Source organism: Lagenorhynchus albirostris, chromosome 16 (genome assembly GCF_949774975.1).
Source record: "Lagenorhynchus albirostris chromosome 16, mLagAlb1.1, whole genome shotgun sequence".
In the NCBI taxonomy this organism is placed as follows: domain Eukaryota; kingdom Metazoa; phylum Chordata; class Mammalia; order Artiodactyla; family Delphinidae; genus Lagenorhynchus; species Lagenorhynchus albirostris.
Genome location: NC_083110.1, coordinates 21,411,624 through 21,427,663, shown reverse-complemented (window position 1 = coordinate 21,427,663; position 16,040 = coordinate 21,411,624). Strand labels below are relative to the sequence as shown.

At 40.3% G+C, this 16,040-nt stretch overlaps 1 protein-coding gene across 3 annotated transcripts in view; it reads right to left on the bottom strand.

Moving 5' to 3' along the window:
• Nucleotides 1-1,478: 1,478 nt before the first annotated feature.
• STOX1 (storkhead box 1) overlaps nt 1,479-16,040 on the bottom strand; it is a 50,129-nt gene continuing 35,567 nt past the window's right edge. Inside the window, exons 2-4 of one of the 3 annotated variants that reach the window (XM_060125939.1) lie at nt 8,691-8,843; nt 4,544-6,902; nt 1,479-1,978 (exon numbers count right to left, since the gene is read on the bottom strand). In XM_060125939.1, the coding sequence (XP_059981922.1) occupies nt 1,831-1,978; nt 4,544-6,902; nt 8,691-8,843 (2,660 nt within the window). In that variant the 3' untranslated portion in view covers nt 1,479-1,830. The remainder of the gene's footprint in view (nt 1,979-4,543; nt 6,903-8,690; nt 8,844-16,040) is intronic. The other 2 variants (XM_060125940.1, XM_060125941.1) reach the window with 2 other exon arrangements.

The window sequence follows — 16,040 nt, the reverse complement described above, 5'->3', positions numbered from 1 at the left end:
CACAGAACCTTACAGTTGGGAGGAATCTTCAAAATCATCTAGTTCAGTCATCCTTTTAAGAAAAGTACTGGAAATACCTCTGCAACATACCGGTCAAGGGATCACCAAGCCTCTGCTTGAATGTCCTAAACAGCAGGAAGTTCATCTGTTTACAAAGCCACCTATTTCATCTTCAGATAGTTTTGTCTAATAGGAAGTTCTTCATATTGAGCTAAAATTTCTCTCTCCTAACTTCCACTCACTGATACTGATTCCAAGCTGTAAGACCCCCCTAAACCAATGCCTCCCCCACAAGGCTTTTCTATCCAGATTACCCTTCTTGGTACTTTGCCCCCTGTAACCACAGGTAATCTTGGAATGCCACGGTAGGTTGGTCAGAGCCACTGAAAACCAACAGTCAGAAATGAGTGGTGCAACCACAATGAAACAGAGCAGCGCATCTGATCTCCCCTCCTCTGCACTCCCACAGGGCCTGGAGTCAGCTCTCCACACTGCTGAGCTTCATTCTGGCCTTCACTGTTATCTGGATGGTGAGAGCTGGAAAGAGGCACTCTCTCTCTATTCAATCATCCTTGAGCTCTAAGGCTTTGATAATCCTTAGAAACCTCTTAGTAGAAACATCCCCTCAACCAGAAATCAGCATTAGCATCTACCCAACATGCTGAAACCACTCGTGACTGTTCCATGTTCCCCAAACCCAAGAGAACTGACCATTCCACTACTTGGTCTGAAAAGTCCTGCCAGAAAAAATTCTGGCAAGGCTACGGAGGTCTTATCGCCAACAGAAGTGGATCAAATGTAGAAAAATTGTCTATCAGCCATCTTGCATCTTCCCTCTAAATCTCTGATTCAGAACCTCCCTTTCACTCACAGCCGTCCTGCAACCATTCTGCTTCCCTTCTATCTCCACCATCTGAGAACATCCTGACTTCTCAAAGCCATTTTATAGAGAGAGCCTCAAACGTGGGGAGGAACCAAACAGTTGAGCCATATGTCTACTGCCATGGGTATTTTGGACATTGTCAGTCAATCATAGTGTGGAGACATTTGTTCATGTTCCAGCTGTTCACAAAGGCTATCCTTGGCAGCAATGACTGGATAGAAGGACTTCTGTTGCACCCAACACATCTATATAAATTCTTTCTGATTATAAAAGACTTAAGTTGCAAACAACGTATCTATGCAACCCTAACACACTATTTTCTGGGGTTCTGTGTTGAAATCTGGTGAGATCCACTTACCGTAAGAACTTGGTATTGATGTGGGTACAAAAATTCACTACTAGGTAGTAAATTAGCTTCCTATGTATTTGAGAAACTAATGAATGTCCGTCTGATGATTCAAGTTAAATTACATTTAATTGGAAGAAGACCAATGATTCCATGTTTTTTATTGTAAACAATCTATATATTCCCAATAAATTTATAGTAAAATAAGCTTTAAAAAAGCCAATGTCAAAAAAGGAAAAAAAACAGTAACTACAGCAAAATATGTAATGAGGTTAATAACATATATGCTTGGCCTTAGAGAATTCTTACAAACTCAGTTGATTAAAACATTCTATATTAATGCTGTACATTTTTACAAAAAAAAAAAGTTTCCAAAAGAAAAGTAAGAATTAAACATTTATGGGACTTCCCTGGAGGTCCAGTGGTTAAGACTTCACCTTACAATGCAGGGGGCATGGGTTAGATCTCTGTTCAGGGAGCTAAGATCCCACATGCCTCAAGGCCAAAAAACCAAAACATGCAACAGAAGCAATGTTGTAACAAATTCAATAAAACACTTTAAAAATGGTCCACATTGAAAAAAAAAATCTTAAAAAAAGAATTAAACATTTATGACTGGAGTTAGTTGTAGTAAGGAATTGGACGTGGGTGTTTGACTGCTCTTTGTGCCTCCAAAATTCTGCAGAAAATTCTGTCTTCTTTTTAGTCCATCCAAAATGACTGAGTTATTAGATGCCAGACTCTGTGTCCTAAAGATATTAAAAATAACAGAATTATTGCCTTCAAAAGGGCCTGGATTTCTAACCAAGGCAAAATACCTTCATTTGTTACTTTGAAGGAGTACATTTACTAACAGGAACTAACTTATCAAATAAGTTAACCTTTAAAAATCTAAAGTGCTCTTTACATTTTAAAGGATTCCCAATAGCAACTCAATTATTTGACAGCTGCTTTCTAAGAAGTTCATATTCTCTGAACATCTGTTCTCGATCCAATATCAAGTATATTCTAGGCAGAAACAATAAGCTCCATGAAAAACTCTTCTATACAACTAAAATGACCAATATCTTCTTGTATAATTTGTTTCTTTTTTGAGTAAGCATATGGAAAGGAAAAGCCAACTGTAATATTTTTCATATTGACTAGCGTTCCTTTCCTAGGAGCTGTAAGCGATGTTAGTCCCTTATCCAACACATCTGCCTTGCTTCAGCCAACTCACATTACTGGTTGGGCATTTTGTTTTTGACATTCCCCTTCTCCCACCTTGCCTCCTCTCCCTCACCTGTCCATTACATCAAGAGATGTCTCAAAAATGTGTCCTCCATAAATCTTTCCCACACAGCCCATCACTCTTCATAACTGCCAAAGAGATGTGGAATTAAGAGTTTATGCTTTGTTGTTGAGTTCAATTTGTTTATTGTTTGTTGGTCTCCTCAACTAAACTAAGCTAAATTGTAAGCTTCCTATAGGTAGCAACAACACCTTGTTCATCTCTGTCTCCCTAATCCTAATCCAATTATGGCACATAGTTGATGTCCAAATGTTATCTCCCCTCCCTTTTCCTATAAATGTCTTTAATGATTATAGTTATAAATCTTTCAAGAAAACCATATTATAAGCAATTTTTAAAAATTAAATTTCTCAAGATTTCTCAAATTTAAATTCTCAATTCATGTCAATTTCTCTTATCTGTTTTGGGTTTGTTTTTGGTTTTATTTTTGTTTTTGCCAGAGAGGAAAAAAAGGGAACCCATGGCTTATTGGTTTACACTGTTGTTTACCTCAAAGACAACATGTTTTGATACTTCAATGACTTAATAGGAATTAAACTATTGTTTCAGGCAAAAAAATCTTGTTCCCCAATAAAGTAGATGTGTTTAAAAAAATGCAAACTTCCAGGAATTTAGCCTAAGTTATAAATAATTAGGAATGTCCACAAACATTTAGTAATAACAATTCACTGCAGATTGATTTATTATAGCAAAAAACTGGGAATAATCTAAATGTCAAAGGAAGGAAAATAATGGTTATGTAAATAACAGGGTCCACATAATGGAATACTAAGCAGCCATTTCAAAAAATGAGGGACTTCCCTGGCGGTCCAGTTGTTAAGACTCCATGCTTCCATTGCAGGGGGCACGGGTTCGATCCCTGGTCAGGGAACTAAGATCCCACATGCATGCTGCGTGGCACAGCAAAAAAAAAAAAAAAAAAAAAAAACATGAGCTGGAGGGAATTCCCTGGTGGTCCAGTGGTTAGGACTCTTGAGCTTTCACTGCTGAGGACCCAGGTTCAATCCCCGGTCGGGGAACAAAGATCCTGCAAGCTGCACAGCGCAGTGCCCCCCCAAAAAGCAGGATATATATGTACTGATTGCAGGATATCCATGATAAATTAGGTGAAAAAGAAAGCCACAGCTCTGTATGCTCTGTTGTTAGAAAATAATTATATTTATAAATGCAAGGGAAAAAGTCTGAAAGAATATACGCCAAACTGTTAACAATATTTAGGTCACCTCTACGGAATAGGAATGGAAAAGGCTAGGGAATGGAGACTACCAGTTTTACTTTTTACACTTCTATATTACTGTTTAAAAAAGAGGTACACAATAATTTTATATAATAAAAAAAACTAATGAAGATATATGCCAAATTTTAAGATGACTTTTTAGAAAACTATTTAATAACATGGGGGAATGTTCATTATATTCTATTGAAAAAAGCAACATGCAAAATAGTAACTACAGTATGAGCTCAACAGACAAAATATATAGATTCAATATGTTCAGACCAAAGTATAAATACACCACATATAAAAAGATTTTTAAAAATATCTAGATGGTAGGGTGATTATAGATGTTTTTAAAAAACTACTTTTCAGTACTTTAAATGTTCTATTATGACCAAATTACTTTTATATGCTGAACAATGTTATTTAAACAAACTGTCATGGAAAATATTAGTGGAAAGTAGCCACATCTCTATCTCAACCTGTGTAGAACCAGGAATATAAGTGAAAACTTTCCAACCTTCAGTTCAGGAAGTGCTTGGTTTATGGTAGTTCCTTCCTATTTTTAGAAATAATTCAAGATTTAGTAGTAGTGGAACAGTCAAATCTTGGTTCACATTAAAAATGAACTCTATCCTATTATATAAGAGATTTCATTGTAACTTCATACAATTTATTCAGTAAAGGCTGGTAGACTTGTATCATTATAAAAAATTTATTCAGGAGTCTCCCACAAGGTAACTCAATATGGCCTTGATTTTAATAATTCCTGTGGGATAGTGGCCAATCACTTCTATGTGCACTTACCGTGGAGAATCTATTCCACTATCTCCTGCCATGCTCTGATTTTCGGTTCCTTCCAAGTGACTATGTTCAGGTTGGACGTCCTGAGCCAACACTGGCATATGCGAAGTGTTGAACAGTTCTAACTTGTGTGTGAACTGTTTTCTCATTTCCTGATTCTGAGCACTCTGACTCCAGGTGGCTGGTTTCTTTCCTGTGTCACCAACAGGGTCTTGTAGGGTTTCAGCCTCTGAAGCACTTTTCCTTGTGCCGTAGTAATCAAATATACTTCCATCAGCAGGTGCTGAGGCCTGTACACATTTAGCTACACTGGGTTCCTTTTCATAGTCAAAAGCAGACTGGATCCCTAAATTGAGGACACAGTTTTCAGCAGAGAGATTAGGTTTTTGGCTTTCACCGGGATTAGTAAGCAACCCAGTGGGCTTGTAATGTTCATTTCCTTTGAGCACCAGAGGCTCAAACCTCTGTATGTTGCTATTGTACTCAGTTAGAGACCTTTCCGTCACCTTTCGTTTTCCTAAATGATTCCACTTGTTTCCCCCTGGAAGGGAAACTTGAATGTGGCCAGGCAGCATTTGAATTAAGTCGTCATTCTCAGAAAAGTCATCCTCATCTAGATACAATGAACTGCAGGCCCCATCCTCATCATCTGCTTCATTCTGATACAAGGCCTGGTCGTCATCAGAAAGTCCTTCATTTTCTAGACTCACAGTCTCTGCTTCCTGGATAAATGCCTTTCTCATCAGAGTTTCCTCTGAGTCTCTGTCTTGTCTCTCAGGTTGTCTCAAATGGTTTGCACCAACTGGGTAATCCAAAAGACCAAGATTTTGGAACTGGTGTATTGTTTCATCAACTGATCTACGAGCAGAGGATGCTTGGTCTAAAGAAGAGGAACCTTGTGATGGCAGGACATGCTGTGTTTCTTTTGTCTCTTCTAATGTGTCAAAATGAGAGTAGCTTTTCCTCGAGACTTCAGGGATTGCCTCATTTTCTCCACCATACACATCACATCTCAACGTGCTTTCCCTGAAGGAACAGCATTTACTATCATTTTGCAAAACACCACACTGAGAGTAATTGAAGAGGTAATCTCTAAAGTCATCACTGACAGGTTTGACAGTAGAGTGATTCACATAAATGGATTCTGCTCTCAGTTTATCATTACATTGTTCACTGTATGACTGTTTGGCTTCACTCTCAAAGATTCTTGAGGAATCCAAAGACCTTGCCCTTTGGAAAGGCTTTCCCTTTGGTCCAATCTGACTGGGTTTCAGATCACCGATCTTCTGGATGTTGTGCTCTTTGGTTATTGGGCTCCTTCGGTGAGAGAAACCCTGGAAAGGATTACTGATTCGCTTTTTGTAAATCAAATGGGAACCTAGCACTGATGGATTCTCACCAAGTGGTTTCTGAAGCTCTACTTCATTAGGGCTTTCAATTCCGGGGGTGGGCCATGTAGCAGGGAGCTTGGGGTGTTTCTCCAGCCTAATGCTTCCTGGCTGAGGCCCACTTCCCTGACTCCTGGCTTTGTCTCTATCTCTATGTGAATGGCCCCGCCTTCGAGGCTTTACAGACCGGCCCTGACTTTTCTTAACTCCCACTTTTGAAGGATACTTATGCCTGAGTGTCAGCATATAAGTGGAAGTGCCCTGGCTATTATATTTTTTCTGTTCTTCGTATTTTTGCATTATGACAGTATGTTTGATTAAGTTGTCAACAGTTAAAATGGGATTAATTCGTTTGATTATCTCATGTTCAATGTCTCGAGGGATATTGTCCAAGTTATCTTCATCTCGGACGGGCCATTCTTCTGGTGGGAACTGGGCAGAGAAACTGCTGTGCTCTGTTCTGGACTTCTCCTTTCTGGATATACTGCGCCAGAAGAGGCTAAAGCCAAATTTCTTGGCTTTTTCTCTGTCTTTTGTGAATGGTAAAGGTTTGGCGCTGTCACAGACGCGATTCTCCTCAGACACTGAAACTGTTCGATTCTGTACCAAAGGTTTGGATTCCCCAAGACCTTTCTGGCATTTTCTAGTCACTTCTGCAGCAGCTGGTGGTTCCTGTATATACTGAGTGCACACATCATGGCAACACTGGCAAGAATGACAATGGGATATGGGGGCCGCATTTTCTTTGGCTAGGTCTGCACAGCTTTCCACGTTCACCAGGTATGTAATGGAAGTTGGCATCCGGGGACTTTCATCTGATAGGACTCTCTTATTTTCTTGGGGGTTTGTATTTGTAATGAAGTAAGTCTGAGGAGTAACTATGAAGTATCCTTCTCCAGTGTGATAAATCTTCCTTTCTTTAATGAGAGTTCCCAGAGTGGTATAGAGAATATCTTGAGATGGAATTGCAATGCCTAAAACAAATAAGCACTTTACACTGATACGTTCTGAATAAGAAACATTTTAATGAGTGAAATCAGTAACTCAGAAATGACCACACATTTGCTTGATGAACCCAGAGCTAACTGTAACACAATTAATATATATAATTAAAATGTCAAAGAAGCATTAACAATAATCATAATTCAACTGAGTAACAGAAATATAATTTCATCTACACAAAGACATATGGCTAGGTTACCAGTTAAGCAAAGAAAAAAATCTGTTCACTCAAACACAAACACCAAGTTATACAACCTCATTATAAATTTAAATTGTGACTAAGGAAAGCCTTCTTGAGAGCAAACATGGAAGTTTTTGAAAACCAGTCTCATAGCTTAAACCTCAGTAAGAATCTAAAGAGAAAATGAAAATCAGTCTGTGCTTGGGTGAGGGCAAACTACCTAACATCTGGATTATGGTGGTTTTTCAAACTGAGAAGGTAACAATTTTAAAAGAAATTCCCTTTCTGAATAGCAGAGTTCAAAATTATATTCATATTATGAAAACAATGTTAAAATGTGAAAAAAAATGTGTAACACAAAGAAAATATATCAATATGTTAATATTGGTTTCCTTTAGAGGTACTATAAGTGATTACTTTTCTATATTTTTTGGATTTCTCTACAATAAGCATATCTTATAATGGGAAAAATAAAAAACTACTCTTCTACATTCATGCACTGGGATATCATGCACCTATGAAAAGAATGAGATAGATCGATATATGCTTATACGGAAAGATCTCAAAAACATGTCTTTAAGTTAAAAAAAGAAAGGTGCAGAGAGAATGTATAGAATGATCCAACTTATTTAAAAAGGATACATATATTCAAATACAACTTATGAAAGTGTCCATGAGAAACTATAAACGACAGAAGATGTCACCTCTGGGAAGTAGCAATTTAAGAATAGGAGGCACGGCAGGGAGATCAGCTCAGTGCTTTGTGACCGCCTGGAGGGGTGGGATAGGGAGGGTGGGAGGGAGGGAGACGCAAGAGGGAAGAGACATGGGAACATATGTATATGTATAACTGATTCACTTTGTTATAAAGCAGAAACTAACACACCATTGTAAAGCAATTATACTCCAATAAAGATGAAAAAAAAAAAAGAATAGGAGGCACGGGCTTCCCTGGTGGCGCAGTGGTTGAGAGTCCGCCTGCCGATGCAGGGGACACGGGTTCATGTCCCGGTCCGGGAGGATCCCACATGCCGCGGAGCGTCTGGGCCCGTGAGCCATAGCCGCTGAGCCTGCGCGTCTGGAGCCTGTGCTCCGCAACGGGAGAGGCCACAACAGTGAGAGGCCCGCGTACCGCAAAAAAAAAAAAAAAAAAAAAAAAAAAAGAATAGGAGGCAGGGACTTCCCTGGTGGTCCAGTGGTTAAGACTCGCAAGCACGCTTCCACTGCAGGGGGCACGGGTTTAATCCCTCGTTGGGGAGCTAAGATCCCACATGCCGAGGGGCACGGTCAAAAAAAAAGGAGGCGGGGGAGAAATTGAATCTTCATTTTTTCCTTTGCACTCCTTTCTACAGAGTCTGACTTAATTATTACCATAAACATTATTTTGAAAAAGTTCATCTGGAAAATAAAAGAAATACTCATAAACTTGCTGATGCAGACCTTTTTCCACCGGGGCTCTAATACAAGGTTCTATAATAGAAAAAAAATTAGATATTGCCCAGTTTATGTGTTTAAGATGATTTATAAATAGACACCAAACACATACAATGAACTAATAGAGAAAAACTTGTTACTCTACCTGGGTAATGTTTCACCAAATGTTCCAATAGTGATTCCTGTGTTACTACAATCTGAGCGGCATTCATATCAGATACAGCACAGCAAAGAACTTCAGCCAAAGGTATAAACTGAGATTGAGCTATTGGATTCATCTGCACTGGAAAGACATCACCTAAATTGGAGATTTAAAAAAAAAAAGGGTGATAAATTTGATATAGTATAAAATATTTGGAATTAGTGAATCAAGAATAAAGACTGAATATCAGGTGGAATTGCTTTTCTTTCATCAGTCTTTACTCAATCTGTTAACATTATATGCACAATGATAGAAACTACAGAAGAAAAAGGCTTAGTTTATGATCTCTACTTTTAAGAAGTCTAATTGTCACTACTTTATAAGCAAGAGATAATAAGTTTCTATATGAAAGGCTCAAAGTGCTATTGGAGTTCAAGTCAGACAATGCTTATATGGCAATTCACATCTTTCAAAGCATTTTTTCATATTAGCTACCTGAGATAGGCACAGATAGGATTATTGTTTCTTCATTTAAAATATATATAGCCATAGAAAGTTCAAGTAATTGTCCCAATCCTAAAAGAAAGTAAAGTGACAGAAATAGATCTTCTGACTCCTAATCCAGTATTTTTGTCATTCCACACTTTCCTGACTGAAATGATTAGGAAGATCTGAAGAAGGAAAAGGCAGAAGTGATTTATAGTTTTCAAGAATAGATGGAACAGGGGCTTCCCTGGTGGCGCAGTGGTTGGGAGTCCGCCTGCCGATGCAGGGGACGCAGGTTCGTGTCCCGGTCCGGGAGGATCCCACATGCCCCGGAGCGGCTGGGCCCGTGAGCCATGGCCGCTGAGCCTGCGCGTCCGGAGCCTGTGCTCCGCAGCGGGAGAGGCCGCAGCGGTGAGAGGCCCGCGTACCACAAAACAAAACAAACAAAAAAAACTACGTTTAAGAATACATGGAACAAAATAATGGAAGGAGGGAATCACAAGATATATAAGAGCATGGAGAGAGTTATCCTGGTTGGGTAGAGTTTAAGGGTTATATCAGACCAAAATAGAAGATAAGATTGGAAATAGAAGCTAGACTGTATTATCTTTCCTCTTTGCCAACATATAAAATTGTTCTTCTTAACCTGCCATTAATCAGGTTGAGTTTTAGATTCTGCTGGGTATCCAAGGGAACCCCTCAATTAATTGGGAATGAAGGACTAGGACTCAGGAAAGTGATTTGGGAATCAACCAATAAAGATGAGAGCTGAAGATAAGGAGTGAAATTAGGTAATTCCATGGTAGTCCAGTGGTTACGACTCCGTGCTCTCACTGCCGAGGGTCCAGGTTCAATCCCTGGTCGGAGAACTAAGATCACAAGCTGCATAGCACAGGCAAAAAATAAAAAAAGGAGTGAAATTAATTCTTTTATTAGAAGAGTAAAGAAGAGAGCCAAGGAACACTTAACTGAGAGACTACCTACGTTTAAGATGTAGTAGAAATAGGAACCCACAAAAGAGAGAAGGCACGATGATGAGGGTAGGAGGGAGAGAAGCAAGATTATGAGGAAAAGACTTCAAAATGAATAGCAGGGATTTCCCTGGTGGTCCAGTGGTTAAGACTCTGTGGTCCCAATGCAGGGGGCCCAGGTTTGATCCCTGGTCAGGGAACTAGATCCCACATGCATGTCTCAGCAAAGAGTTTGCATGCTACAACTAAAGACCCCACACACTGCAGCGAAGATCCCACGTGCCACAACTAGGAGCCAGCGCAGCCAAATAAATAATAAAAAATATTTTTAAAAATGAAGAGCAAATTAACAGTGTCAAATGCTTGAAAGAGATCAAAAAGGTTGAGGGGAGGAGAAGAGGCAATTGGATTACTTGATTGGAACAAGGTGACCATTGGTGACTTTCAAGAGAACTGTTTTCATGGGAAGGAACAGAAATTAAATATCAGATTGGGGAATTCCCTGGCAGTCCAGTGGTTAGGACTCTGTACTTTCACTGCCGAGGGTGCGGGTTCAATCCCTGGTTGGGGAACAAGCCACGTGGTGTGCAGTCAAAAAAAAAACAAAAAAAACAGACTGAAGGGAAGGGAGTTGGTGAGAAGAAAGTGAAGTTAATGGGTCTTCCTTCTAGAGCAGGGTTTGTCATCTTTGGCACTTTGGACATTTGGGGCCAGATACAGGGTGACCAACCATCCCAGTATGCCCAGGAATGAGGGGTTTCCTGGGACACAGGATTTTCAGTGCTATAACCAGAAAGCTGAAGGCAAACCAGGATGGTTGGTCACCATAGCCAGAGAATTATTTGTTGTGAGGGCTGTCTTGTGCACTGCACGATGTTCAGTAGCATCCTTGGCCTCCAGATGCCAGGAACATCTCCCACAGCTGCAGCAACCAAAAATGTCTCCAGATACTGCCAAATGTCCCTGAAAGGAAGGGGTTGGGGGGTCAAAATTGCCCCAACTGTAAACCACGGTTCTAGACCATTTGTTGGAAAATTCTGATTGTGAAAGAGGAGAAACAGAACACAAACCAGAAAAAAAGTAGGATCAAGTGAATGTGAAATGTGTATGCTGTGATTTTCTTAAAAGAACATGTTTGCACATTTGGATACAAAAAGGAAGGGTTTAGTGGAGACGATGGAAATAATTCTGTGAGAAAGAAGACCAGTAAGACAGCAAGATCCTAAAGGAAGGGAAAAGGAAAGTGTATAAAAGGAACAGGTAGGGACTTTCCTGGTGGCGCAGTGGTTAAGGATCTGCCTGCCAATGCAGGGGACACGGGTTCGAGCCCAGGGCCAGGAAGATCCTACGTGCCGCGGAGCAACTAAGCCCGTGCGCCACAACTACTGAGCCCGCGTGCCTAGAGCCCGTGCTCCGCAACAAGAGAAGCCACCGCAATGAGAAGCCCATGCACTGCAACAAAGAGTAGCCCCTGCTCCGCTCGCCGCAACTAGAGAAAGCCCGAGTGCAGCAGCGAAGACCCAACTCAGCCAAAAATTAATTAATTAAAAAATAAATAAAAGGCACTAGTAAAAGAACTATTGTTAGAAATGAGAAGGATATTACTTCATCTGAAACTTGAGAAAATAGAGGATGGCAGAAGACCAGAAATATATTGAGGCATAGAAGGAAAAAAATATTAGCGCAGCAAAGTCATCTGATCTCTGTAAAGTTAGGGAGAAAGAAAATAGCAATGGGAGGAGAAAAAAATGGGAATGAGGAGATGAAGAGGAGAAAGGGAGTTTGAGGGGTCATTCTCAGAGTACCCTAGGAAATTTTAAAATGAACACAAAGATTATGAAGGAGCCCTGAGTCTCAAGGTCACTTAAGTGTGGTTTCTGGCAGATGAAGCAATCTGGAATCGAAAAGATGGGAGTCAGGGAGGCCAACAGGGCTAAAACTTTAATGTGCATGTGAGAATCATCCGGCGATTGTGGTAGTGTGTAGAATCTGACTCAGAAGATCTGAAAATAAGCCTATGATCCTGCATTTCTAACAACCTCCCAGTTGATGTTCATGCTGCAGGTCTGAGGACCGCTCTTTGGAGACGTTAGGGTGCTAATGACAGCAGTGTTAAAGTAGCTAACCACTGAACAATAAATATGGTCCTGGGGCTGCACGGGAGTCAACTGTGGCCAGAGGCAAGCCAAAGAATTTAGAAAACTTGGCTATACCCTGCATTTGACTCTCCAGTGACAGTGAGGAAACCAATACATTGCACTGGTTGTTAAGGAGGAAGGAAAGTGACAGGACTGGCCAGGGGTAAAGGGTTGTAGCCAAAGCTGGTAAGTGGCTCACAGTACTTCGTGTATCTTCATGAAAGATAAAGGACTGCCATCAGGGAAGTGATAAGCAGTTTGCTGTTAAAGATCACATTGGTCTGTTCCCTTGTTTACCTAAGCTTCTCTATTTGGCAGGCTGGGGCATTTTTGACCTTGGACGGTCACAACACAGGGCAGAATTGCTGCCTGCTTTGTCAGCCAAGGGAAGGATCTCCTCTTGGCCTGCTTGCTGCTGTCCCATTGGGTGATGCTAAGATACCTACAGCATTCTGAGAAACTAGCATGAATGACTAAATCAATCAGCATTTCAAAGGGTGGTGATAAGAGATGATGCTATGAAACTTAATGTCCAAGAGGAACGTTAACTGACCTAAAACTCAAAATCCTCCTAGAAACTCCACCTCTGAGCTAAGGGTAATAAGCCTTTCTCCCTATCTTCATTCCCTTTGCTTTTCTTTTTACCCTCTGCATCTGAGATTTATTTTCTTCTCTTTCATCTCCCTCCTCAACCTGACAAAATACAGAATTAAAGTACAATTTCACATATTTTTATGCTTCTTAAACATAAGTCTATGTGCTTAATTTATAACAAACTTATATAACTCTCTTCCCCATCTTCCAAGACAGTCTAAGTGACTTTTTTCTTGTATGTGATCTTAAATTGATTACCTGCCCCATTTCATATGGACTTAGAAGTCCTTAATTCAAAAAGGAGGGAAAAGTTCTTCTCTCCTAGAAAGATAAAGGCTAGAGTACTGGAGAAGTAGAGAGCAAAACCTAAAAAGGATTTGCTCAACCACACAATACACACTCAAGCCTCACTGCATCCCTGGCCTAAAATAAACCCAGTCACTTTGAACTTTGAACTTTGAGATTGGCGTGTAGTGCAGGGGGGAGGACCAGAGACATTAAAATAAAGAGATGAGTGGCTAGAAAGTCAGTACATGTCTGATGTCCCTGCTGTGCCCCCTGCCAGTGGCTGCCCATTTCTGTGCAAATGAAACAAGGAAGCTGTACTAGGGTCCAGTAAGGGGTCTCCACTATGCCTTTGGGTCAGACCTAAAACAGCCCATTTTCTAGTTCAATCCTTAAGCTTAGCAGCAGGCTCAGTAGCTGTGGCGCACGGGCTTAGCTGCTCCGCGGCATGTGGGATCTTCTTGGACCAGGGCTCAAACCCGTGTCCCCTGCACTGGCAGGTGGATTCTTAACCACTGCGCCACCAGGGAAGTCCCTGCCTTTTTCTTTTTAAAACTAATACAATTATATGTCAACTGCCTTGTAGAGAACATGTTAAATAGCATGTAACCTCTGCTTTGGAGCTCCCTCTAGACAAAGGCTAGAGAAAGTTTCTCAGTACATTTCCCCTTCACAGCCGTTGCTAAGATACGTCTTCAGGTGCATAAATCATCAAGAGTTTTTTGTGCAGGAAAGCAGAGTGAACCCTGACACAGGAACATTGGTGACAGAAGCAGGAATCATTTTCCAGCTGCAGCCATAGTTTGCTTCACTTACTCTTGCACTTGGGTTTCTGGAATGCAATGACTCTTACAGAGTTTTCCACCAAAAATTAACTTCCTGTGCAGAAGACCCCTCTTATAAATGTAATTAGATTTCACAATAAGAGAAGGCCAGACCTTTTGCTTTATCCTCAACTACCTCAGAGGAACTGAAGGCACCCTTAAGTCCAGGCCTGCTGTGGACCTCTGACCCCTGAGCTGGAGCAGGGTGAGCCAGAGTAAACAGTTCACAACAATGTTCTCTCATTTCACACAGTCTTGTACTCTTGGGTGCTACGGAAATGGGAGAAGTGTTTAGCCAAAAGGCTGGTTTCACAAAAAATAACCAACAAAGTGGAACCATACAGATTAGCACCTGCTACATTTAATGCTACCTTTTCTGCAAAGGACATTTTTATTGCTACCTTGTTGTATTCCCAAAGGATTTAGTTGGTATATAAATTTTTTTTAAAATTCCAAGTTATAATAATGAGGCAAATTATATGAGTTTGAAAACAATTATTCTTTAAGAGTCCACTTTTTTAGGGAAGAAAAAAATGCAAGGCAAATTAAATGTATGTAGCATGTAGATAAAATGAAAATATGGAGCTCTCCACTATCAAAAGCAGATGACATCCAGTAAAGTCTGGAGCAGGCTCCTCATGGCTTGGGATTCTAAAACTGTGACTAGAATCAGCTTCCTGTGTGATGGACATAAATTCACATAACCCCAGGCAATCAATTCCTGCTCCCTGGTGCCTAATGACAGTGGTCTAGAAAGCCCCTGGCCATTAGGAGCAGAACCCTGGGAGTGTGGCTTGTTCCCGGAGCTGGTGACAATAGCTCAGCAATAATCCGCTGCAATGAAAAACCTCATCAAAATTCTGAGGAAAAGGAGGTGGTTTCTTTATGTCAGGACACAAAGGCCTCCACCATATGCCTCAGGTTGAAGGCCTCTAGAATACCCTAACCTGGCTGTTTTCTAACAGCAAAGAGAAGTGGCTGAAAGAGCTATTTCCTGGACAATTCATGAGGCATGAATACTCATGCCCCAGTGTAAAAACAGCAAGAGGTACACTCATGACAAATATGGACACAGCAAGATTGCCTTTCACCAGACCCAGATAAGGCAGCTGGAGTAGAACAAGCAAACCCTCCCCAGGAGCTATGGTACTGGAGAACTCTTCAACCAGGAACACAGGACTCCTAAATCTGCCAGTTACAGATAATCAGTTGGAAGTTTTACTAAAGTTAAAACAAGCCTAAACATTGCACTTCCCAAGTGACAAAGGCAGAACCAAAATCAAGATACAAGCTGCTGGTCCCAAACCTGCATTTGCTTTGTTCACTGAAAAAAATCTCTGAAGTAAAAGCATCTTTATCAAAATTGAATGTTTATTTTGATATCTGAATGCTCTAGTTAAATTTTAGGGACAAAATTAGTTTTCCATAAACACTTTATCTTTAGGGGAAAAAAATTAACTACCATGCAGTATTTACATTTATCTTATGCTTTGAATTAAGGCACCTAAACAAATTCCAAGAGGGCCTCCTCATGGAATCTAAACTCTGACATTTTAATTTGGGGTGCTTGAATTTGATTTTAAGGTCCATAAGAAACTGTGCTACCAAATATGCAAAAGAGAGGAAATACTTCTTTGGAAATTTGGAAAGGATTCACATCAGAACTATTCTGTGTCACACTAAAACATGAATCTGCCATAAAATAAAATTCTAGGCAAAACTAATCCTGTTATTTCATATTTAAAACACAAAATAAACATGTTTAGTCCTTATACAAGTGTGTTTATGGGCTCTTCTAGGCAGTCTGCCAGAAATTCATGCATTATTGACCTTCAAACGGTTTAACTGAGCCGCTCAAACTCAGCTAATTACCCAGACACATGAAATCTGAGAGCATCTTTTTGGGCGCCTGTATTGAATCACACTGTGGGAAAAGCATCTTCTACGTGCTTTAGAGATGACAATAGAGCATGAATAAAACAGCCTGCAGATACAGTCAAGTTTAATAAAAAAGGATGTTTTGTCCTAAGTAATCCAAGAAGCTTCCCTGATTTT